Source organism: Laccaria bicolor, genomic scaffold (assembly GCF_000143565.1).
Source record: "Laccaria bicolor S238N-H82 LACBIscaffold_4 genomic scaffold, whole genome shotgun sequence".
Lineage (NCBI taxonomy): Eukaryota > Fungi > Basidiomycota > Agaricomycetes > Agaricales > Hydnangiaceae > Laccaria > Laccaria bicolor.
The window spans coordinates 1337936-1360502 of record NW_001889875.1 but is presented as its reverse complement, the minus strand read 5'-3'; the positions used below and the strand labels follow the sequence as shown (position 1 = coordinate 1360502).

Here is a 22567-nt window from a genome sequence, read left to right as displayed (position 1 = left end):
CCTGTCAGCGAGGAGCAGTACTCTCGGGCTTGCTTCTGGTATCGACATAAAAACTGGTGACTGTATATCTGGCCAACAGACGATTGGCTCAAAGAAAACGGTTCGAAGTGACTGTAGTCCCGCAACAGGTCTCAACACATTCCTAGGATTGAAACGCCAAACTTGCGTAGTACCACAAACCGTGGTTATGACCACCTTTCTCCGACACACTACGCTGGTTTGCAGAGCACAAGTCTGATGTGGCTATTTTCTCTTACTCCGGGCTTTCTGAGTGACTATCAATTATTGCTGGGTGCAGATGATCACATTAAGTTTATTACACTTCGACGACTGATTCCATAGCGAATGGGTGATACCTCACAAGCCGTTTGAAGATGTTATCGCGCAAGGAGTCTGGTCCCTTTCAACTGATGTCGAAATTTCAGCAAGGCCACAACGGGAAGATTGCGCGGCGGACTATACGGAGGCAGACAACACTTCGTTCTTGTCTTCCGTGTTAGATACGCGGCAACTAGGACACTTCCGTTTGAATCTTCGCCCTCGGAACCTTGGTATGTCGTACGAAGACCGCTTTCTCCGGCTGAAGAGACTCGGATTTATGAAAACATGGTATTACTGGCTCAACAGTGTCCATTTTTGCAAGGGATAGCAATTGCATTACCACGGGAGGACTTTGCTTTTTGAAACCCGCTGCGATGGTCCCACTTCTCTGGTGATTTGTATCTGCATCTGGCGCACATCTGATATTCAGTATCAGGTCAGCTATCGTAAAACCTTGCGGTTGCTCTTCTTGATTATGGAAGCCCATTCTTCTGTGATCGTGAGGAGCCCAGAAGGCCCTTTTTTTTCAACGCGGGTGTCATTCACATTCGAGAAGCTGGTACGTCTAGTAAATTTTATTCCGGACCGATTTGCAATCAAATATGAGATGGAACTAACATAAACTCAAGGTCCGATTGTTCTAAAAGGTAAGATAATTGATTGAACTTTTGATGGTGGCCAGCTATATATTTGATCGTTTATTGGCCCCAGGGTATGCAGAGCTCAAAGTGCCAGACAATGAGAGTAGTCGCTGACTATAAAGTGAAGAGCTGATCTCTGACTTGAGCAGGACAGCGTAACAATTCGGCGGCGCCAGAAGGTAGCCGCTGGTTTTAGAAAAAAAAATCAAACTTGTACATTGGCTCTGCAAGTAACGAGAGGATGAATAATTTCTCGGATCCACGACAAGGAATTTTGCTTACGGCGCGTTTCCGACGACGTTTCCGGCAGGGTTGTACAAGCAAACGTAGAGGGTTGCTTTTCCAAGCGACCTATCGAATATACCATCGCATTTGGAGACGGCGCACCCAAGTTGTGTGGTGGATTTCCAGACGACTTGAGTAAAATGGGTGTATGTTGGGTTTGCTGGGTTATAATCCGCTGATTTCGACTGTTTAGTTAAGAAGAAGTTAGCAAGATACAATTTCATACCAGCATCCTGCACAAAGGTGCCCATGGCGGCGGGGATGGAGAAATCTCCTGTCGCCGCCACTATATTTTCGCCATACGGTTTGTTGCTTAAAAGGCCATTGGAGTGCCTAAATTGGCACGTATTTGCCCATATCGCCGCTTTCAGCGCAAGCTCGCCGGACCAAGTGAGGGCTGGAGCATTGTGGGCAGCGCGGACAGTGTTGTGTCCAGCGAGAAAAGCGGCGATGTCCGCAGAGTCGGACACTAAACCCCTAGCAAGTGCGTTGTGCTTGGTGAATTGTGGTCGAGGCGCGGCAGACGCAAAAAAGTGGGGAAGGAAGCCGAATGAAATAAAGACATAAAAGAGAGTGACGAGGAACATATGGAGCAGAAAAGAGCGACAGGGGGCGAGCGTAAGCAAGCCTACAAGTACAGGACACAACGATAGTTTGAAGAGACAAGATGGGATGATCTCATGCTCGAATCAACGTGGATGGTGTTGCACATGATCACCATCAGCTTCCCGCCAAGCATTAGAAACCGTCACCTTGGGGACTAGAATTTGACAAGCACATGATGACGATTTTTGGCCTGCGGATTCAAGAAGTATATCATCACAGGGACAAGGAGTCACATTGACGAAGTCTCCTGAAGGGTGAGATCAAGTCTGTGCAAATTCAAGAAATTTCTCCCTTAGACGGAATAAGGGCATCGAAGAACATGTCTGAGGCCTCAAACTTGACGCGTTGAAACGAGTTGGGAGTTCACATCTCTATAACTCACCGAGGTAAGAAAAAAGGAGTCTAAGTTATATTTAAACAGGTCGAATATTGTATTCGTTTTTGAAGGTATCCAGATCTTTTTCTTTCGTCTTGTATTGCTCCGTTAAACTAGCGACGACTTTCCGAATCTGCGGGGAACAAGGTTAGCTATCAAGAAGGGCAACAGTGAAAGTGACTACTCGCCCCATCACGATTCGTCTGAAGGGCAGGGACGACATCCTTCACTGTACGCTCAACGAGAACCCCACCGATGAGGCGAAAACATTTGCGATCTGGTTCGTGCACAAGTGCCTCATCAAGTGTGGTGAGAACGAGCCTGCGGACCCGAAAACGAGGGTCAGCCACTCAATAGCGGGGGGGATGAAGTACTTACTCGTGTTCATCTGTTTCCTGTTCTAGCTCTCCAATTTTTCCTGCCAGGCCTTGCAGCTCATTCTGCATTCGAATGTAATTTTGCTGAATTTCTGGCTGATGCGGTTCAGCCTTGGAACAAAGGAGAGCAACTGAATGCTTACCCTGGTCAGAAAGCACCGGGGCCTTCGATTTGGATTTCGTTGTTGACGACATTGTAGATCACTGTAAGATTATGGGTATGTTTGAGTTAGAGATTCTGATAATGCGATTGGCTGGCGACGTGTGACAGGCGTGATCCTTACTTTTCCGTAATCTCACTGTTGCTGGCATCGTTGACGCTGCTGCTCTCATGTCGCTCTCTAGAACTCGGCCCTTTGTAGGCCTGCAACCCCGTATATTTGCGTCATTACCACCAACTTCGGCTCGCTCTGCTCTTGTCACTCGTCGCCTTCTCTCCAGCTCAACTTGTTCGCGTTCGCAATTCACCTCTCCAGACAAAGAAAGCGGCCTGACTAGTGGAATTGCTTCTCGTGTTCACCATGCCGAGGAGCTGCCTCGCGAATTTGACAAACATGGCAACGAGATAAATCTATATGCGAATGGTCCTAGTGCGCTGGACAAAGCAGTTCATCTCTTTTTCTTCACCGAAATCATCCGGGGTACGCGCCAGGCGTTACACATAATAGCGATCGCCGAATTCATCATTTCATCTAGGAATGTGGATTGTGATGGAGAACTTCTTTCGACCGCCCTACACAATCATGTATCCGTTTGAAAAAGGTCCTCTATCTCCTCGATTTCGCGGCGAACATGCTCTGCGTCGATACCCGAGCGGCGAAGAGCGCTGTATCGGTGAGCATCCGTCCATGTCTCTTGAACCAGTCATCTCAACACTTCATTATAGCTTGCAAACTTTGTGAAGCTATTTGTCCTGCTCAAGCAATTACAATTGAGAGCGAGGCTCGGTTGGACGGGTCAAGGAAGACCACCAAATACGGTACGTAAAATTGTGAATTGACGGGATGTTGTATCTAACAAAGTTTAGATATCGATATGACCAAATGCATTTATTGCGGCTTTTGTCAGGAGGCATGTCCTGTTGACGCGATTGTGGAGAGTGGGTCCTTCTGTCTTTCTCCAAAAGTTTGCCAATGACAAGCAATCTTTAGCACAAAACCAGGAGTTTTCTACTGAGACTCGTGAAGAGTTGCTGTATAACAAGGAAAAGCTTTTAGCGAACGGTGATAGAGCTGAGTCTGAAATTGCAGCGAACTTGCATGGTGCGTGTTGTGTTCTTTTGTGATGAGAATATGCGTCTCAGGCTACCTTACTACAGCCGATCACGTTTATCGGTGACCCATATTCAATTTATGGATTTTGGGAACCCTGCAAAATAGAGTGACACTACAAGTAGACTGTAACGTCGCAGATCCTTGTTTACACGTTGTTCATTTTCTATCACTTGCAGCGTCCTCAATCCTGGGGTAGTCGCTGATGAATTGAATACTGTAGTGGACGGTATGGCGGCAGATCAACGCGCAACGGAGGCGAGTTCAAGTAAACTCTGGCATGTACTTACCTTCGCACAAGTGTTACAACCCATTTTGTCAAACAGCACCAAATGCCAGAGAAAAGGCGGAATTTTTTGTTTCATGGTGTATCGTCTCGATAAACAGTCGAATCTTATTTAGAATGCGCATGAGCACTCGAATCCAGCACAATGCCTGGCTTTGTACATGTTTGCCAGTGGCTTTGATTTCACCTCTCAACCACTTTAAACAGCTTTACTCAAGCAGACTCAAGCCTTGGGCGTCTCACACGAATTGGTTGGTGGGAATACCAAGCAGGGAAACGACGGCAAACTGGTCCGATTTAATGGTTGAAACTTCTACAACTAGATATGACAGCAGTCAAAAGAAATGTCATTGTTCTCCTATTTCAACAATGGCTATACCACCTGTCGCACGGATGCACACCGCGGACACGACCATTTATGACAGGACGTGAGATTGGTGAGCGGTGGCGGTTACATAGTAATATTGTCATGACTTCGCTTGCCATTGACCCGTTTCTTCCATCTGTGCGCAGCGAACCATTAGGCGCGGGACCGCCTTATGGTTTTCCTTTTCGAGGGAAGAATTACCTTACAGCATGCATATATGACTTACATTATTTTGACAGGGCACGAAATGACAGCGGGTCAGTCATCAAGTTGCAGTCCTAATTCTTTGACTGTGGGCATCACTTTTAATAACGTATGGTTCTGCTGTTGTTCAAATCGGGAACCCACCGAGCCAGGCTCAACTACTTACTTTCTAGTTTGACGGTAAGAACGTCACCAATCCATATCTCGAACGTGTTGTGGACACCAATACGATTGACATTTCCGTGGCTGTAAAATTCAGTATTCGAAGAATCGACTCACGTGGCCCAAAAATCCTCGCGCTTTCTAACAGCATTCTAAAACTTTAAAGGTATTCTATTAAGATAACGAACCAAGCCAGGATTCGCCTCATCCCCGCTGAATGCTTGGGGACTCTATATCATCCGTACTCATTTGACGGTTTGGTCCGAGTCCGCGCGTTATAAAAAAAACATCCAACTGATCCATTACCCGAATCCTTCAACATTGTTACGGATGGAAAAAAGTATACTACCCCTCTTGGAACAGTCATAGGGTCAACTCACCTATCGCGCAACTCCGCCATTGCCTCGGTGTCCACAACGCCGCTGATTTTCACGGGCATTTTGGAGCGCTCAACCATGCTTTGGTCAGCTGCATTAAATGGGAAGAGCGGCTGACGTCAATTCCCGTTTGGGGCGGGGCCTTCTACGCCATGATTAACCAATGGCCATTAGTTTATCGGGATGGTGATGTTTGTGGCTATCGGGAACATATGATAGGAGGGAAAAGTATACCTTCTCTTGGTATTCTTGAACCAATTCGTCAACATGGTTCCGCCCGTTAGGCGCTTCATTACAGGGGTTCGGAACGCTTCGTTTCCGTCTCTCGGAAAACAAGCGCATTAGGGTGACGCTTTGTCCGACTCGCACATATTCCGAAGGACTATCTTCTCACCATAGAGATGGTTCGCCATCTTATTTGCGCTTCTTGAGTCAAAGAGTGAATTGGCAGTCAGCAGACCGCAGCAATCGATGATCGCCTTGCTCTATTTATGATGTTCGGCTTTGACATACCAAGCCGACTTTACCAACAGATACACTACCTGTACACAGCAATCCAACATACAACACGATATCTCTGAGAAGCAGATAGCAAATTAACATTCTCGAGAGCTTGAGAGGGGAAATACCACAAAAAGGTTTACGAGGTCATCCGGTTATCTTCATGATTGTCATCACTCCGGTGTTGATGATGACGTTCTCGATGATGTCGTTTCACTGAACCCCTATCCTCTTGTAACCTCCCAGTAGAATACAGAGAATCTCCGTGAGGTCCTTCTGCGTCATTGTCACTGACGACATCCATGTCGTTCCGGCTTCTCTTCCTACCATCCATTAGAGTGCGGCTCTGTTCTGCCAGCGCGAAATTGCCACTGCCGCCACCCATACCACCGCCAGTCCGATGGTCGCGAGAGTAAGATCTTCCGTCTTCATGCACAAAATCTATATCTTCGTTCGTGACCGGACGAAGTCTATATGAAGAAGACCGTGAATGATCGCGTTCATAGAATTGGCTGCGTGAATCTGAGCGGGGTGGATCTTCGCCTGCGCCAACTGCAGAACCAGAGGCTGAATCCGAACCAGGTGACCCAGAACGGGAGGGGTGAGTGTACCCAGTGGGAAGCGGGCCATCGGCATAGTATGCTTGTTCTTCGCGGCTGCGTGAGGACACCTTATAGTCTGTTCTGTCAATCAATTGTCGGGACCGGGATGCCGAGTGTGTATCAATTTCTCTGCCACGACCTGAGTCGTGACGGTCCCGTTCGCGCTCACGTTCCCATTCACGATCTCTCTCCAGATCGCGGTGCCGTTCTTGAAGATCGTCCCTGCTGCTGTTAATGAAGGTAGCATGCCCCACGCGGTGTTGAGGTTGAATGTAACTAGATGACCTGATGTCGGAACGGGGCGACATTTGTGCCAGTGGTGCTTGATGATGGACATGACGAGGATCATCATGGGAAGCGGAGAGGTCGTTAAAATCATGACGTCTTGATCTCTCTCTCTCGATGGAGGCGGGGCTATGCAAAACTTGTTGAGCCGGTATTAAGCTTTCGGGGTACTGGGTAGGGTGGCTGGACCCCCCATGATAAGATTGCGCGGGTAGCTGGTGGGAACGAGACCGGGAAGAAGAATGTGATCGGGTGCGCGAATGAGACGAGCTTGCGTGAGGGTGGTGCAAAGGAGGACTGGCATGGGAATTGGAATGCGAATGCGAATGGGCACGACTGCTTTCGTATCGTTGCGCTGGTGGCAACTGTCCCATCTGTGGAAGGTGGTGACGGCTACCATCGTGCCCTGCGGAGGAACGCCTAGGAGAATGAACCGCTGACATGTGTGACAGTGCCATCCCGGGGCCAGCATGTAAATCTGTTACGGGCCCAAGGCGGCCATCTGTTCCAGTGTTGACTCTGTCACCCGAAGAGCGAATATAGTCTTTGAGTGGTTGATCGGTTTCCATAGAAGGATGATCACGACTGTCATGGCGGTGATGAGTGGCCGAGACAGGACGGGGTGGGGGCAAGCTTTGTGCCAAGTGGGACTGTGCTCCACGTTCCTGGACGGCTGGGAAGGGTGGAACGATAGAAAGACGTTCATACAAAATACTGTGATGAAGGTTGAAAAAAAACGAAGAGAGAAAAGTCGAAGGCGAAACCCACGCTCGTTCCATTTTCATTCTCTGAATGCTCACTCGAGCATTCATGACTTTGATGTGGAGTTTGTCATTATCCTGTTTTAGCCAGGTGTGTACGCGTCGGTGGTAGAAGAAAGAGAGTAACGTACTGATTCGATGTCTTTTACTTTTCGTTTGAGCTCCTTGTATTTTGCCTGATAGATTACATCGTCGGCGCCTGCAGCAGAGCCAACAGCAAAGGGCTTTTGTTTCTGTCTAAGAGCGGACAAGGGCTGTGCAGCGGGGTTGGACGGGGCAGGGGAAGGATGGCGGGACATGATGGGCGGAGAAAGGAGGCCCTTAACCCAGCCGTGAGTACTTGTTGGCAGAGTATATCGGGTCACGAATTCCGTTGGTGTTTTCGTTCAACCCGCCAAAAACACATCCTTTCATACATTTCCTATTCTGGACACCATCAGGAACAACCAACATCACCCACGTATACTACTACGACAGAGTTTCAACGGGAATATCAACAAATTTCTACTGAAATTCTACCGAAATACCATACTTCAATCAACTTTCCAAGTATCCAGCGCTCCCATCGGTAGCGGTTGAGAATCTATATCGTCGCCAAGAATATTACCACGTGACACGTACCCGTCTTCTTTGTCCCTCCGTCACACCTTCAACATCATATACGAGTGCGTTGACCCACACTGCACACGCATCAACACTAATGCACACTCTTTTACAGTGTCGGTTCCCTATAGACAGTACGCAAAATGATAATTGCTGGGCAAACAACTGTTGACAAGCCGTACTTAGAGACATGCCCCCGACAGGGGGCTTCGAGAGCCTCAAGTACAAACGAAATCTTCCTTACAAAGGCCCAGGCGCATACGTTCTTCTTGGAGGCGTGACCGCCATCTGCGCCTATGGTTTTTATCGACTTGGAAAGGGTAATCTGGAGCGAAGGTATGTCATCTCTTCCTATTGTTTCCGAGCTGGTCTGTTGTGGGAGGGTCAGCTGAACGTCGCGCGTGTCATCGCATATCCCGCTCAACGCTAAACGTGGCCTTTGGATCCGGCCGCCACTCCTTATCAAATTTTATGGCCTTGGCTCAAACGAGAAATTGAGCTGATTCGTCGTTTTTACAGGGAACTTCAACGAGAGAAAGTATGGTCGCGAATTCACCTCGTCCCGCTGTTCTTGGCGGAGGGAGATCGTGACATGTACCGGCGACAACAGGCAGCTATCGCTCGAGAGAAGGAGATTATGAAGGATGTTCCTGGCTGGGAGGTGTGTATTTTCCCCTGTTCATAGAACTCATGATCACTCATGATTTGCGATAATGATTATCTTTCGGGTCCGTTCCTTGTTACCGGTCAGGCTGGTAAAAGTGTGTACAACAGCTCCAAGTACCGTTCACCGGAAATTGTTATACTGTAGATACAAAAGTAACATTCATCGGTCCATACATGAATTGGGACATTGATGACAATGGGAACCATTGAACGGGATTGAACCTTCTTAATTCAGGTGTTTGCGTATGTTGTCAAGTGTAGCATGGCAAGCTGTTTTGTGAACTGCTCCAAGTTGGCTCGAAGCTGTTCGTAAGTGGACGAGTCAAGAATGGTAATCTCCCGCATATCGAACCGATGCCGATTTCTACTTAAAGTTGATCGACGGTGGATGACATCTGGTTCCCGATTTCGCGTAACAGAAAGTACTTTTAAACTGCGCGACCGACAAAACCCCTTCTTCGCCTCTTCAATGCCCTCCCCATCCATTATCCCTCGTTATTTCTCTCCGACTCGTGATTCCTCTTCCTTTGACCACTATTCCTCCCCAGATTCAGATCAGATGATCTTTGGTCCAATCGACCTGGAGGATGTTCCGCCCTACCAACAATGGGACCCGTACACAGATCTCGACGCAGACCCAAAGCCCGCCTATAATTTCACTCCCATAATCCCTATGACAAACTACGAGTATGGCCCTCAACTTTCACCAACAGACAGTCATTCTAGTAGTTTCTACAGCACTGATGGTATCAAGTCACCCGAGGATAGTAGTCTTTATCTTTCCCACTGGATTAATGATCCAGAACTCCCACCATCGTCTCCCATTCCAATCCCTTCCCCATCCGACACCCAACCATCTTCTTCGTCTTCATTTGTCGCTTACGGCGAGCACGTTCATTTCTCAGCTGATGGAACGTTTTCTCCAGCATCCTTTGCTGCTTTGCATCCCCTACCGGGATCTATGTCTCCCTCCTCTTCTTTTGAGGATCTCCGGCCGAGTCGAAACATTGTAGATTCGGTTTCTCCTAGAGATACAGCCCTCCATACACCGTCTTGGGCTTCACAGCTCTGGGAATCAGTTCCCAGCTCTCTCCGTTCTCCCTCTCACGTTCGCCCTTCAGTCCGTCACTCTCCCATGACCGACGGCACGACAGTACGCCAACGTACTATTTCTTTACGTCGAGGCTCTCTTTCAGCAGGGCAAATATTTCAATCCTCCAGCGCACCAGCCATGACTGACCCTCATGCATCGAGTATGAATCGATCATACAGCCGCAGGTCAGAGTCAGCAAGCGTAGCTGATGATCGTGATGCAACTGTTCGGCGAAAGAAACGTTCACCGCCTACGGAGGATATTCCCGTCACCGAGAAACCGTCTGACAGCAGTGAGTTTTGCTGCGGGTTACTGATGATTACCCACCCTCCTAACCCATTTTTACACAGCCCTGAAGTCGGTTCTGCGTCCGCCAAAGCTGGCACCCTCCGCGTGGCAGCTATACTTCACCGATTGGATACAACGCCAGCAAGCCTCTGGGACACGCAAATTAAATGTTGCTCAGGCAGCCAAGGAGGCCGGGCAAGAATACGCGTGCCTCAGTGCCGCTGAGAAAGAGGTACGGAGAACCCTTATTCATCTAGATTACGTCATTCTCAAATGTTACAAAAATTAGCCCTATAAGCGGCGGTCACAGGCCGCGAAGGAGGCACGGGAGCGTGAGCTGAACGCTTACATGCGAACTCTTACCCCGGATGACATCAAGCGGGAGAACGCTTTCCGTGCTGCCCAGCGTAAGGCTGGGAAGTCACGCAAGAGTAATATCAAGGACCCCAACGCCCCCAAGAAACCCCTCAGTGCCTACTTCATGTTCCTGCAACGCATCCGTGCCAATCCCCAACTTGTTCGAGAAATTTTCGGGGAGGAAACAGAGACGACCAAACAAAGTGTTCTTGCGGCTGCGAAATGGCGGTCTATGACTGACGGAGAACGACAGGTACTCTATTTGTTTCAACAGCGGCAGGATGACTAACTTTGTCTTCAGCCGTTTTTGGCGCAGGCAGAGCAGGAGAAGATGGAGTATGAAGCCGCAAGGCGTTTATACGAGGAGGGAACAACTGGGTTCAATTCAAGTATCAATTTCAGCATCCTTCCTGGTAGCCCTGCTTTCCCGACCGTCAAGATAGAGTCGGAGAGCGACGAGAACGACGAACTGACGTGGTCTCACGGTGAACAGGACCCAAACCGGTGATCTTTCACCGTCTCACATTTTCTTACATGTTTCTGCTATGTTATCACGACCTGTCATGCCTTTCGTTTGCGAAGCTTTCTGCTTTCCCCTTTTTTTGTTTGAAGTATATTATACCTTTTTGACGGCGTTTACGCCTAGGACATATATACCTATGCTGTATTTCTAGATTTGCCGTTCAGTCCACTTTTTGTGATGATGAACGATATAATACATGACCACTCCTCTACCGTATTTTCCTCTTGTACATAGCTATAGTTATAGTGGTTCACTCGTTGAATATGTTACGATAATAACGACGTCATTACGGTTGTAACGGCATGCAAATAACCATTTTCTGGTGCGGATCACCATCCTCGTCGAATTCAGCACCCTAGGAGCAGATCCGAGATCTCGAACTCAATACACAACGAGGCAAAAGGCACTGAGCTTACCACTGGCTCGTATCCAAACCTAGGCACGAAACAAAGCGATCTGAGTTGACGTGTTTGTTGCACAATTACACGCATACCAAAACGTACTTCGCATAAAATCCTTTGACAGGTATTTGCGAGTGAGAGACTATCTTCACGGATTCAAGGGTGCCGTTTTGCCGAGTTTGGCCCTTGACCCAATCGTGGAGCGACAGGACGAGCTCACGCCCAAAGTGATGCCGGCGGTACTCTTTGAGCACTGCTAGTCGACTTAACTTGTAATAATCCGCGCCTGGGATTTTGTACGCGCGGATGGTGCCAATGGGCTCCAGGGACGGTGTAAGTCGAAGCAGAAAATGTGCAGATGCATCCTCCATGCTGTGAAATGGTTGTCAGGAGAGAGTACGGAGTAGGAGGAGGAAGCAACACAAGCTCATCAATCTCTGTTTCGAGAGGGAATTTTTGTTCGATGTGAAAGACTTTGATTCGCTAAGGGTACCGCGGGTCAATCGCGTACTTTGAGTTCGTCCACAGAAAACCTCTGACCACGTCGTAGCACTGCTGGCGTTCTTCCTCCCTTTGCACTAGAATAATTTCGTGGGATGGTACTTGAATAGCCGACATAGTTATTGCCTGTAAGTAATAAGTATGGTGTGCTGTTACCTTTGCTTGCAACTATTACTATTAGTGACCCATCACATGACGGCGTACTGCACGCCAAACTTTTTCGATTGACGGACATCCGCTACGGACCAACGGCACCACAGTCAACAAGACATCTTTCCTCTGCTGCAGGTGGACAGGTTATTTCTATGTATTGAATCAATTTCTAAAGTACTTATAGGTGCCCTGAGGATTCGTCAAGTGTTGATGAATTTATGGTTGAGCCATTTGCGGCTGTCCTCAATTCCTTTCGTCCTGGTCGCGCGACCGTGGCTGCTTCTCCCTCCTCGTTGGCAAGAGCATTCAATGGATACACGAATCACACGCGTCCCTCATTGGTAGTCAACTTCTTTACACCCAGCCCTCGCAGCGTAAAGGGGAAGGAGAAAGCCGCGAACTCTTTTGACGGTTCATATCCAGGTTCCGTGTTGCAGTGTCAACAGTGGTCCTTTTGCGTTTCCAGGCATTCAGTTAACTGCCCAGGTGAGTAGAATCAACAATATTTGTCGTGACTGACTGACTGATCATTCTTGCAGCTCGACACCAATTGCGAATGCTGGATGAGCTGTCCTCTACAAGGGCCCCTCGCCGAAAGACCAACCGGCTCCCGAACCTTCGCCGCAAACCGTTTCCAAAATGCTTCATTACAGACATCGGAGGACAAAGACGACATACGTCACAGGACTCTCAGGCTTCGCAATCGGACACAGAAACGCCGACGCCAGCCGAAATCCCTACTGAAGCCGCCAAAGAAGAGGCCATGATTCGCCTTCGGTGGTACGCTCACAAGGAGTCAGATCATTTTCCTGACCTTGAGGATGCTTGGAATGCCTACACAATCGCCTCGAACAGGGACACTTTGTCGTGCATGAAAGCTGATGATCTCTACGCTTTTTTGGAAAAGTTGATCACCAGTGTTGAAAGGCTGGCTAAAGGTGGCCTATCCTCAGATGAAATGGACGACTGGGCGTATCGAATACGAACTATTCTCGATCTTCCTACGCTTGAGGTTGAATCCATATCCCACCGATGTCTTGTCGTACGCTCATTGGCTTTGGGAGGTGATGTTGAAGAAGCAACATCCATCATAAAGATGGATCCCGAACTTCGTGACAAGCTCATTGGATACGAGGCTATCATTTCATCTATCTCTCGATACTCTGATCCCCTTCGCCTCTTTAAGTTCCTGTCGGAAAGCTGGTCTGTGATAGGTCCACCTCTAACATGGGCACCAAAGCCCACAGATCGCTCTCAACGTGCGGACATCACTCGGTCTCTATACGAAACAGTTGTGAAAGCTCTGTGTGCTGTGGATCAGCCAGCTCTTCTACTGGTCGAGTCAAAAACTTGGGAGAAATTTCATCGGCAACACATCGTCAACTTCGTGATCAAAGTGCTTTGCAAAAGCCAGCCTGAAACTGCCCTGATCGTGTTAAATGAAGCACAGCGACAAGGTATCAACACCCCAGCGACGGTGCAATTGCACCTTGTGCGCCAACTTGCTCTGAAGGATATCTTTGATCCTGCGATCAAACTCTTCGACTTATTCCCTTACGACCCATCTAATTCATTCTACCTGATGGTAGGACTTCAACTGTATTCGCGTCTCGGAGACGTCGCGTCTGCTGAACGCTATTTCCAAGAGCTTCAAGATGGTCATAGGGTTGCGGCATTTCATCAGGCCCTATTGCTTCATTCATACGCAAAGGCGCAGAAACACGAGGATCTTCGGGCCGCCTTTGACAGAATTTTTCCCTATGGTCCAGAGGGGAAACGCCTAAACGGACCCACACAGTTCCACTATGCTGCTGCAGTGGAAGGCTGCTCCAAAGATGATGATACTGATGGGATTCTCGAATGGTTGGAAGACATGGAAGTGGCCGGTTTAAAGCCCACTCTGTCTATCTATGCCAAGCTATTGAGTTGTTTTGTCGGTCGCGGTGATGTTGTTTCTGCTGCCAACGTCTTGGAACAAATGCGCGACGATGGTGTCATGCCTGATGCAAGATGTTACACGATCGTTATCTCGTTGATGGCTCGCCGACAAGATCATAAATGGGCGGAAGCTCTTTACCATCGTGCTATTAGCGAGGGCGTTGTTCCTGACGCTATAATGATGACCTCTGTTATGAACGCTTATGTGGAGGCAGGAGAGTGGCAAGGGGTCATCGATTTTTTTGGACGGCTGACGAAGAATCGGCAACGTCGACCTGGATTTACCATCGACATCTTCAACACGTTACTCAAGGCCTATGTTTTGATTGGCGCTCCGTTCGGCCTTGTTGCCAAGTTATTCCTCAAACTCGAAGGCCAGGAGTCGATACGAGCGAACCCCCACACATACGCGCTATTAGCCCAGTCTGCATGTGATGCAGGGGATTTAGATGCGGCCTCTGACATATACCATGAGTGCTCAAGGATGGTCGAGGAGCAAGGCGCCTCTGAGAAACTGATCAATGTTTATATTCTTACCATCATCATGGCTGGTTATCTTCGGAAGCAAGACAAAGAGCATGCGAAAGCGGTATACGATGAAATGATCGCAAAAAACCTCCAACCAAATGCTGTTACATTCGGAACCATCATAAGGGCATACGCGACTGAGCAGACAAGGGAGAGCATAGAATTGGCGGAGCAATTTGTTCAAAATCTGAATATCGGTTCAAGTGAAAAGAAAGAGTGGAAAATCAAATCCTTTGGACGACGTTCCTGGAAGGACAGCATTTTCTTGCCTCTCCTGGCGGCGTATACAAAACGAGGGGAAGTGGAAGATGCTGAGCGATTATATAGAGAGATCGGCGATGATACCTCACCCATTGCTGCCTTGACTCTTCTCCTCGACGTCTACCGCCGCGTCTCCGACACCGACGCTGTTCTTCGAGTTTGGTCGGAGCTTTACAGGTTGGGTCTAGAGCACGTTCATACCGGTGATATATTCAAGTTCAATGATACACATTCACCGCCCGGGACGCAAATCACACGAGTTTTGGGACGGCCACTTTCCATCTTGATTGATGCACTATCAACAGCTGGACGTCATCGTGAGGTCTTGGAAGCTTGGAAGGACTACGAGCAACAAGGATTACACTTTGATTCTCTATCGTGGAATGGTCTTGGGGTGGCTTTTATTCGCGCTGGAGACCTCGAGCGCGCGTTTGGAGTCATCGAGGACATCATCATACCGATGAGACGCCAAGCCGAACAACTTTTGGTTGGATTATCTCGCTCTGACCGTACTTCCTTGCCACTACCCGATCCTTCAGAACCCCCATTGCACATACAGGCATATCGAAGGAGAACAGTTAGGATCGCGACCGCGCGTCTGCTTCAATATCCAGAATTCGAAGATGACAGCATCAATACCAAACGATATGAGCAACCACTACAAGATTTACAAAGAATTGTTCCAACCTTCGAAATCTGGCGTCCACATATTAACCTTCTTCGAAACATGCTTCTGTCTGTGTCGACTCTGGAGTCTGGGCGTCTCGTCAGACCAACGACTACTACTAGTCCGGATTATCGCCCCTCTGATCCTGAAGAGGGCCCTCAAGCGCGACAGCTCCTGGATAGGTTATTCGCCAACTATCCGAACGCCATTCAACTCCTCCTGCAATTCCAGATGAGAGAGCAACGTAGACTAGGGCGCAACCGATATGATCGATTATACCGATGGGGATCAGGATCAACATGACGGCTTATAATTACGCGATGACAAGCAGAAACTAGTTGCAGATTACAGGGGATCCTCTGGTGTTATTAGTCCTCATCAGAGTCGTCAGACTCTGAACCACTGCGTCTCCGACGCTTGTTGGACGCGTGACGATTCCTCTACCAACGCTTCGCTTAGCCCATCCGATGCCTGATCAGGAAATGAAAGGCTCACCAGGGGAAGCTTCTGTCCTTGATTCCCGAGCGCGATGGAGAGGGCGGTGGTATCTAGGTACAGTATAACTTAATAGAATAAATATTGAGGTGAAATTACTATAGGTACCTGGAACACCTGGGAATCGTTTAGCTGAATAAACGGTAAACTGTTCAGTAAATGTTTGGGCGAGAACAGGCGAGACATCATTGTGGACTCGCGCAGCTCCCACTTCTGGCGCTGGTGGGCTGAAACCGGAATCAGGTCTTGTGTTCTCGAGATAAAAAAGATAAGCGCGACTCACGCTCCAACATTCATAAGACGCATCCTAAGCCGGAACGTTCCTGTGATGATGTTACAAATAGAAACACCAGAAGAATGCCCGTTAGCAACGAACCTTCGGTACGAACAGACAAGTCTTGGAAAAGGAAGAAAATCCCAGGTTTCCGATGTTCATCTAATAACCGGCATGCATTTGCTGAAAGGGGGCCAACAAGGGTACGTGTGTATGTATGTCTCGGAGGCGGAGGAACGGTTGAAACATGTTGGGAAGAACATGTGCCTGGTGCCATCTGAGAATGTGTAGGTGCAGGATGATAAGCAGAATGGTGGTAGGTCGAGGATTCATAGGCGGCATGGTCCGCCTGAGAATGTGGCGAAGTGGCTTCAGATGAAGACCATCCCGGGTTCTCAATACCTTCCGAATTAGAGTGATTACGAACTGAAGGATCGACCTGCGAGTTCGAGTAGCTGCTGATAGATGGGTGGTAGGGGGCGTCGGTGTTCCAGGCCCCATATGGAAGGCTTTGCGGTTCCGGCTCCGAATTCCAGTGGTCCGAGGTTGAACTTGATGGGCTGCGACCCAAGGTGTGTATTGATGGCAAGGTGGGGTGCGGGAAGCTGGTGCTACGGTCACCGGGCGGCGGTGGTGGATAGCCCCAAGAAGAGTCAGCTTGTGTGGGACCGTATGGTGTGCTTGGCGGGAAGCCCAAGGCATCATTTACCTGGGGCGCGTGTGGTGTGACATATCCTTGATTATTGTAACCAGAAGCGTGAGGGTGTGGGAGAGGCGGGCGCTGGGCGCTTCAATGTAAGATGACAAAATGTACTTTTGTAAAACAGCGAACCTGTTCGCCAGGACGATGTTGAGAGAGAGTGGGAGTAGAACCTCCACTTGGAGTTTGATTAGCAGGAGCACGAGATTGAGGGGCCGAAGAACTCGTCCCCCGCCGTCGCGATTTCGTGGAGGAATGGGGAGGAATGTGACGATCCACCGATGACGGATGCAGGACAAGATTGGTTTCATGCTTTCCATCTTCAGACCATAGATCGACGGTCACCAGAAAGAAAGAACAGTCCATATCGCTATCACAAATAGTGAGAAGGTCCTTGAATAAAACTGGCATAAACTCACTCCACGTCTACGATGCTGTTGTCGTCTCGTCTGACAACCATTTTTGCCACGGCTGCTGGAGCGAGCGGTCTTCGATCCTAACAGTCGTTATTTTGTTTGAGAAGCCATGGATTGCGATGACCAAACCTACTTTATCCCCAAAGCCACACATTCGTGCCCGCAGAGGGTGCTGGACGACCTCGAGTGAGTAATGTCTGTGATAACGAAGATGATAACAACGTAAATCAGCCAACGTGCCAGAGTAGTGATTCAGAGTAGTGATTCGAAACGCTTACTTGCGTCCCAGCCAGTAGCCCCATTGCTCAGGGCTGTCGCTGACGAGTTGACGAAGCGGTGCAATCGCGACGCTAGATTGGCGGGCGTTTGTGTGTTGTATCATTGTGAAATAACGAGCAAAAAGAAGCGGGCGGTGTGATAGACCCTAATTCTGAAAGCAATGGTAAAACCCCACGCGGTTCAGGAAAGAACACTGAGACGGCCAGTGAATCTATGAGAGTTGTAATGATATAGAGCCAAAGGTCTACGAGCTTGTTGGGCGAGAGTTGAGACACCACAGAAAACCTTGAGGATGAAGTGGTTGAGATTCTCAACAGTCCAAACGTAATATCCTCAATGCAAAGAATCCTTCTAGTAGTCTTCAGATAGCTCTTGAGGGTCCCCGGTTCGTAGCGCTCTAGGTAAAGGAGTACGGCGTACAAACTCGGTACAGCTTATTGAGGCGCACGTGGTAGGTGTGTAGTACGGTGATCGTGATTCCGAATTGCAACCAAGATTGTGTGTCAATGACTGACCAGGCCTCCGCGAAGAGAATTCTCAGCGACCTCTCGAAACGAGAGGATCTCAAAAACAAAGTTTGTGTCGACTGCAGCAATCCTAATCCACAATGGGCCTCTTTAAGGTTGGACCATCACCTTATTCCTTGCTGGCGCTCATCTCATCACAACTCTCAGCTTTGCCGTCTTCATATGCCTGCAATGTGCTGGAGTACACCGTGGCTTCGGCGTGCACATCAGGCTAGCTTGATAACGAACAATTTTCACCCTGTTGTTTATATTGTCTTCTATCTAGCTTCGTTCGATCGATTTCTATGGATACCTGGCAGGATGAGCAAGTGAAACGCATGCAGGTGGGCCTGCCATTTTTAACGTTATGACGCTCATACTTATTCAATATAAGCTTGGTGGAAATGGTCCATTCCGAGATTTTATGCAATCCTACGAGCCGATTGAACAGGGAGGTTATAAACAAGGGCTGAGTCCGTATGACACATACCATTGTTGGGCAGCCGCCCAGTATCGAGAGAAAGTGTGTATCGTTACTTGGGCTCTAAGATATGTTCTTTAACATTGAATCGCTGCTAGCTTGACGCCATGTTGGCTGGACGTGAATGGTCCCCCTCTCCCAAACCTGCTGATTTCGGCCTCAATTCACGTTCGTCCTCCCCAGGACCTTCTACCGCTCAAGGTCTCCGTAAATCACGTGCATCGACGCGCACTTTCACAGCTCGTAGTGATTCTCGTTCTCCGTCATCATTTAGAAATTCCCCCGGCGGAACACCAAATTTATCCACAGACCAAAAGAATCTCAACGAGTCCTACTTTGCTAATTTGGGAAAAGTCAACGAGAATCGCCCAGATCATCTTCCCCCATCACAGGGGGGTCGCTATACGGGCTTTGGGAGCACACCTACACCACCACCAGGCCAGGAGCACCCATCATATGGTTCGTCGTCCGCGAACGCCCCATCTCTGAACGAGCTCCAAGAAAACCCCGTCGCTGCGTTGAGCAAGGGCTGGTCCTTATTCACAGCCGCGGTTGTTGGTGCTACGAAGGCTGTTTCAGAGAACGTCATCCAGCCAGGGATGGAGAAGGTTTCCGATCCCAACTTTCAAGCAAGTGTCAGAGGCTACATGACTGAGGCTCAAAAGAAAGCGGCCGCCGTCGGCAGCACCGCAAACGAGTGGTCGAAGCAGCAGTTTGGCGTCGACGTCGCCGATACAGTTGGTGGTGTCGTCGGGACAGTGAAGGATAAAGTCGGAGGTGGACCTTCACGACTAGGCTATGGGTCTATTGCATTGACGAGTCCAAACGATCACGAAGAGTCTTCTGGGCTCTACGATGGTGACGACGACGACCTCTTCGGAGAATATCGTGGACATCAGTCGCCTCAACATTCAAGCTTGGCGCCGACGGTAATCGCTGGGGGAAGTCATTCTACCTCCACAGCAACGGCCCCCGTCAAGAAAAGTGAATGGGACGACGAGTGGAAGGATTTTTGAACATTCCAGGGACTTCGAGGATACATCATAGATTAGATTGTAGGATGTACGGTAATACACTTGTGGATGGTCCGAAGTTCCGGCCGCTTACTTAGTTCAAATGCAAACACCAACTTATCGACACAACATCTCTATTCACACAAATGACAATGCACGCCGTCTTGCAGAGAACTCTGACTAGGACGCTGGCTAACCAACTGAGGTCGTACCATGCCTCAGTGTTGCCCACCTTCGTTTCTACCTCCTCGCCGGAATTCACTGCCAAGTCACTTGCAATGGACGAGCTAGTCGGCGATTTGGAGACAAAGCTGGCTGAGGCGCGCCAAGGAGGGGGTCTCAAAGCCTCGGAACGAATGCGGAACAAGGGAAAGAGGCTACCTCGAGAACGGTTGGGACTCATGCCTATGCGGTGGTTCAACCTTTGAAATATTGGTTCTCAGTCTAGGCCTTATCCTGGATCCACATTCACCGTTCCTTGAACTTTCGTCTTTGGCGGCGCACAAGGTTTATCCTGAATCTATTCCAGGAGCGGGTATCATCACTGGCATTGGTCGTATTTCCGGGCGGGAGTGCGTCATTGTCGTAAATGACGCGACTGTGAAGGGTGGGTCATACTATCCATTGACAGTGAAGAAACATTTGCGAGCGCAGGAGATTGCGCGGGAGAACAGGCTACCTTGTGTATATATTGGTATGTCATTTCCGATGCTCTACGAGTTCTCGTATAGTTTTCCTCATTGTGCTGAGCAGTGGAGTCCGGAGGTGCTGCTCTCCCCCATCAAGCGAACGTGTTCCCGGACAAGGAACACTTTGGCCGTATTTTCTACAACATGGTATGGTTTACGCATTGGCCGAGATAAATTGGAACTTATGGAGAGACAGGCTCAAATGTCCGCTCTCGGAATTCCTCAAATCGCGGTCGTCCATGGTATCTCGGTTGCAGGTTCGTACTTCTATTTTCACGGTAGATTGTCAGATTGATGCTGGGTAGGCGGCGCGTATGTTCCTGCCATGGCGGACGAGAACATCATTGTGCAGAACCAAGGCCGTATTTTCTTGGCCGGTCCGCCGCTCGTTAAAGCCGCAACGGGGGAGGAAGTTGATGAAGAGACCCTGGGGGGTGGTCTGATGCATTCCAGCGAGAGCGGAGTGACCGATCATCTGGCTCGGGATGACGAGCACGCTATTTCTATAGCGAGAGGTATTGTTGGAGACCTGGGTAGTGCAGGCACTACTGCCAGCGTCGTGAGTGACAACCGATTTTTGAATGGGACTCTACTGATTCGTGTCGATTCAGCCATCTGCGAAGCCAGAGGACCCTCTATACCCTGCTTCTGACCTTCATGGTATTGTTGGGACAGACGTCCGGCAGGCCTTCGACATGCGTGAGGTCATTGCTCGGATCGTCGATGGAAGCAGATTTAGGGAGTTCAAGAAGGAGTATGGGCCAACAATAATCACAGTGTGTTTGACGGATGCAGTTTTTTTGATCTACTTTTAAAGCCATTTCAACAGGGCTTCGCCCATATCCATGGCTATGAAATTGGAATCGTGGCCAACAACGGAATCCTTTTCTCACCCTCGGCTTTGAAGGCGACACATTTCATTCAGCTTTGTTCGCAGCGTCAGATTCCTTTATTATTCCTTGTGAACGTGACAGGCATGTTCCATCGTCTTCTGCTTTTGCTTCGGAGGTCGTTGATGATTTTATTACAGGCTACATGGTCGGGTCAAAGGCAGAGAAAGGAGGCATCGCGAAAGACGGTAAGGTTTGTTTGTCATAGATGAACTTGAAACTCACGGCTTCGAAGGTGCAAAAATGGTTCGTGCCGTCGCGTGTGCGGACGTACCAAAGATTACCGTAATTGTTGGAGGAAGCTTTGGTGCTGGTAACTATGGTCAGTCGCGTCGTTGTTTTGTGATTAGCAGTTGTCTGACGAGTTTACCAGGGATGGCTGGTCGTGCTGTGCGTCTGCCCTTTCCTCTCAAAATATTCTCACTCAAATTTCGAGCAGTATTCTCCTCGATTCCTATGGATGTGGCCTGTAAGTAATAAATTAACCTGCTCTGCTTGACCTCGAGTAATGTGTGAATATCAGAACGCCAAAGTTTCCGTCATGGGTTCGGGTCAATTGTCCCAGGTCATGACCACAGTGTCAAAGTAAAATTCTTTTACTCTGCTTTTCCGCAACAAACAATAACCATTCCATTCTAATTCGTTTTATCAGAGATCCTGCCCAGCACTCTTCTTTAAAAGCCGAAATTGAAGACCAATCAACTGCGCTGTATTCGACTGCACGCCTTTGGGACGATGGAATTATCAAGCCTACGGATACCCGAGACGTGGTGGGTCTTGGACTTGGCATAGTTACACGAGAACGAGCTTTACGAAGCCGGAGAAGTATGGGCGGTAGTACTACATGGGATGGAAATGGTAATGGCTTTGGAGTTTTCCGAATGTGAACAGTGACCTCTTAATTACTTGTCATGTGACTGTATAGACCAACGTCCCCATCGTCGTCCAACCTCAACGTTCAACAGTCAGTAGATGCATGGAGCCATCGAAGCATTGAACTCTTCAACACGCGCCAAACTTCGCTCAACCCAAATCCTCACTTCGCTGCCCCAAATTGTATCCGAGCTTCTACAGAATTCCCTTGATGCTGGGGCGTGTCAGATAGACATAGGCTTGGACTGTGAGGAATGGTCTTGTTGGGTCAAAGATGATGGTTCTGGCATCAGCAAAGACGGCCTCAATATTATAGGTGGCGATGGAGGAGAAGGTCGATATGGTGAGCATGAGTGAAGCACCTCTTCGTGAATCGTACTAAGCCTTTGCAACTTGTAGGAACGTCAAAGGAATGCGCGCCAGGCTTTATGAACTCCCTTTCCACATTTGGTTTTCGAGGAGAAGGTACATTCAATAATCGCTGCTCAGACGGCAGCTGTTAACATTCAGTCAAAGCACTTGCATCTGCGGCTGAGCTCTCGTGCATGGA

At 48.9% G+C, this 22567-nt stretch overlaps 11 protein-coding genes across 11 annotated transcripts; 6 read left to right on the top strand and 5 right to left on the bottom strand.

The window, feature by feature from the left end:
- Positions 1–1003: 1003 nt before the first annotated feature.
- LACBIDRAFT_311576 (uncharacterized protein) lies at positions 1004–1834 on the bottom strand (the record flags this gene model as incomplete). Its single annotated transcript, XM_001876534.1, has 3 exons — positions 1004–1184; positions 1245–1422; positions 1474–1834. The coding sequence occupies 3 exons, from the start codon at positions 1832–1834 to the stop codon at positions 1004–1006; spliced, it is 720 nt and encodes a 239-aa protein (XP_001876569.1).
- A 432-nt stretch (positions 1835–2266) lies between these two features.
- LACBIDRAFT_311575 (uncharacterized protein) lies at positions 2267–2801 on the bottom strand (the record flags this gene model as incomplete). The annotated part of the gene is made up of 4 exons (XM_001876533.1): positions 2267–2362; positions 2418–2550; positions 2608–2698; positions 2750–2801. 4 exons carry the CDS (start codon positions 2799–2801, stop codon positions 2267–2269), a joined length of 372 nt encoding a protein of 123 aa, XP_001876568.1.
- Positions 2802–3092: 291 nt separating this feature from the next.
- Positions 3093–4170, top strand: LACBIDRAFT_172170 (uncharacterized protein). Its single transcript, XM_001876995.1, has 6 exons — positions 3093–3247; positions 3303–3440; positions 3493–3585; positions 3634–3705; positions 3758–3868; positions 3925–4170. Exons 2-6 carry the CDS (start codon positions 3305–3307, stop codon positions 3942–3944), a joined length of 432 nt encoding a protein of 143 aa, XP_001877030.1. The 5' UTR covers positions 3093–3247; positions 3303–3304; the 3' UTR covers positions 3945–4170.
- Positions 4171–5913: 1743 nt separating this feature from the next.
- LACBIDRAFT_311573 (uncharacterized protein) lies at positions 5914–7721 on the bottom strand (the record flags this gene model as incomplete). The annotated part of the gene is made up of 2 exons (XM_001876532.1): positions 5914–7500; positions 7554–7721. 2 exons carry the CDS (start codon positions 7719–7721, stop codon positions 5914–5916), a joined length of 1755 nt encoding a protein of 584 aa, XP_001876567.1.
- A 488-nt stretch (positions 7722–8209) lies between these two features.
- On the top strand, positions 8210–8896 carry LACBIDRAFT_188614 (uncharacterized protein). The gene is made up of 3 exons (XM_001876994.1): positions 8210–8361; positions 8545–8686; positions 8777–8896. Exons 1-3 carry the CDS (start codon positions 8216–8218, stop codon positions 8834–8836), a joined length of 348 nt encoding a protein of 115 aa, XP_001877029.1. The 5' UTR covers positions 8210–8215; the 3' UTR covers positions 8837–8896.
- A 183-nt stretch (positions 8897–9079) lies between these two features.
- Positions 9080–10937, top strand: LACBIDRAFT_311571 (uncharacterized protein; the record flags this gene model as incomplete). Its single annotated transcript, XM_001876993.1, has 4 exons — positions 9080–10076; positions 10135–10304; positions 10362–10682; positions 10731–10937. 4 exons carry the CDS (start codon positions 9080–9082, stop codon positions 10935–10937), a joined length of 1695 nt encoding a protein of 564 aa, XP_001877028.1.
- Positions 10938–11238: 301 nt separating this feature from the next.
- On the bottom strand, positions 11239–11971 carry LACBIDRAFT_311570 (uncharacterized protein; the record flags this gene model as incomplete). The annotated part of the gene is made up of 5 exons (XM_001876531.1): positions 11239–11307; positions 11369–11387; positions 11456–11725; positions 11781–11836; positions 11894–11971. The coding sequence occupies 5 exons, from the start codon at positions 11969–11971 to the stop codon at positions 11239–11241; spliced, it is 492 nt and encodes a 163-aa protein (XP_001876566.1).
- A 254-nt stretch (positions 11972–12225) lies between these two features.
- Positions 12226–15704, top strand: LACBIDRAFT_311569 (uncharacterized protein; the record flags this gene model as incomplete). Its single annotated transcript, XM_001876992.1, has 2 exons — positions 12226–12493; positions 12547–15704. The coding sequence occupies 2 exons, from the start codon at positions 12226–12228 to the stop codon at positions 15702–15704; spliced, it is 3426 nt and encodes a 1141-aa protein (XP_001877027.1).
- An 84-nt stretch (positions 15705–15788) lies between these two features.
- Positions 15789–18016, bottom strand: LACBIDRAFT_292785 (uncharacterized protein; the record flags this gene model as incomplete). Its single annotated transcript, XM_001876530.1, has 9 exons — positions 17565–18016; positions 17420–17483; positions 17290–17366; positions 17003–17240; positions 16273–16951; positions 16180–16219; positions 16005–16123; positions 15897–15949; positions 15789–15872 (listed from the first exon to the last, which is right to left on the bottom strand). The coding sequence occupies exons 1-9, from the start codon at positions 17666–17668 to the stop codon at positions 15789–15791; spliced, it is 1458 nt and encodes a 485-aa protein (XP_001876565.1). The 5' UTR covers positions 17669–18016.
- Positions 18017–19711: 1695 nt separating this feature from the next.
- On the top strand, positions 19712–22031 carry LACBIDRAFT_311566 (uncharacterized protein; the record flags this gene model as incomplete). Its single annotated transcript, XM_001876991.1, has 13 exons — positions 19712–19956; positions 20009–20259; positions 20319–20401; positions 20451–20511; positions 20560–20813; positions 20866–21030; positions 21084–21228; positions 21285–21332; positions 21380–21466; positions 21518–21534; positions 21584–21613; positions 21668–21729; positions 21797–22031. The coding sequence occupies 13 exons, from the start codon at positions 19712–19714 to the stop codon at positions 22029–22031; spliced, it is 1683 nt and encodes a 560-aa protein (XP_001877026.1).
- An 85-nt stretch (positions 22032–22116) lies between these two features.
- On the top strand, positions 22117–22520 carry LACBIDRAFT_311565 (uncharacterized protein; the record flags this gene model as incomplete). The annotated part of the gene is made up of 2 exons (XM_001876990.1): positions 22117–22360; positions 22417–22520. 2 exons carry the CDS (start codon positions 22117–22119, stop codon positions 22518–22520), a joined length of 348 nt encoding a protein of 115 aa, XP_001877025.1.
- Positions 22521–22567: the final 47 nt, after the last annotated feature.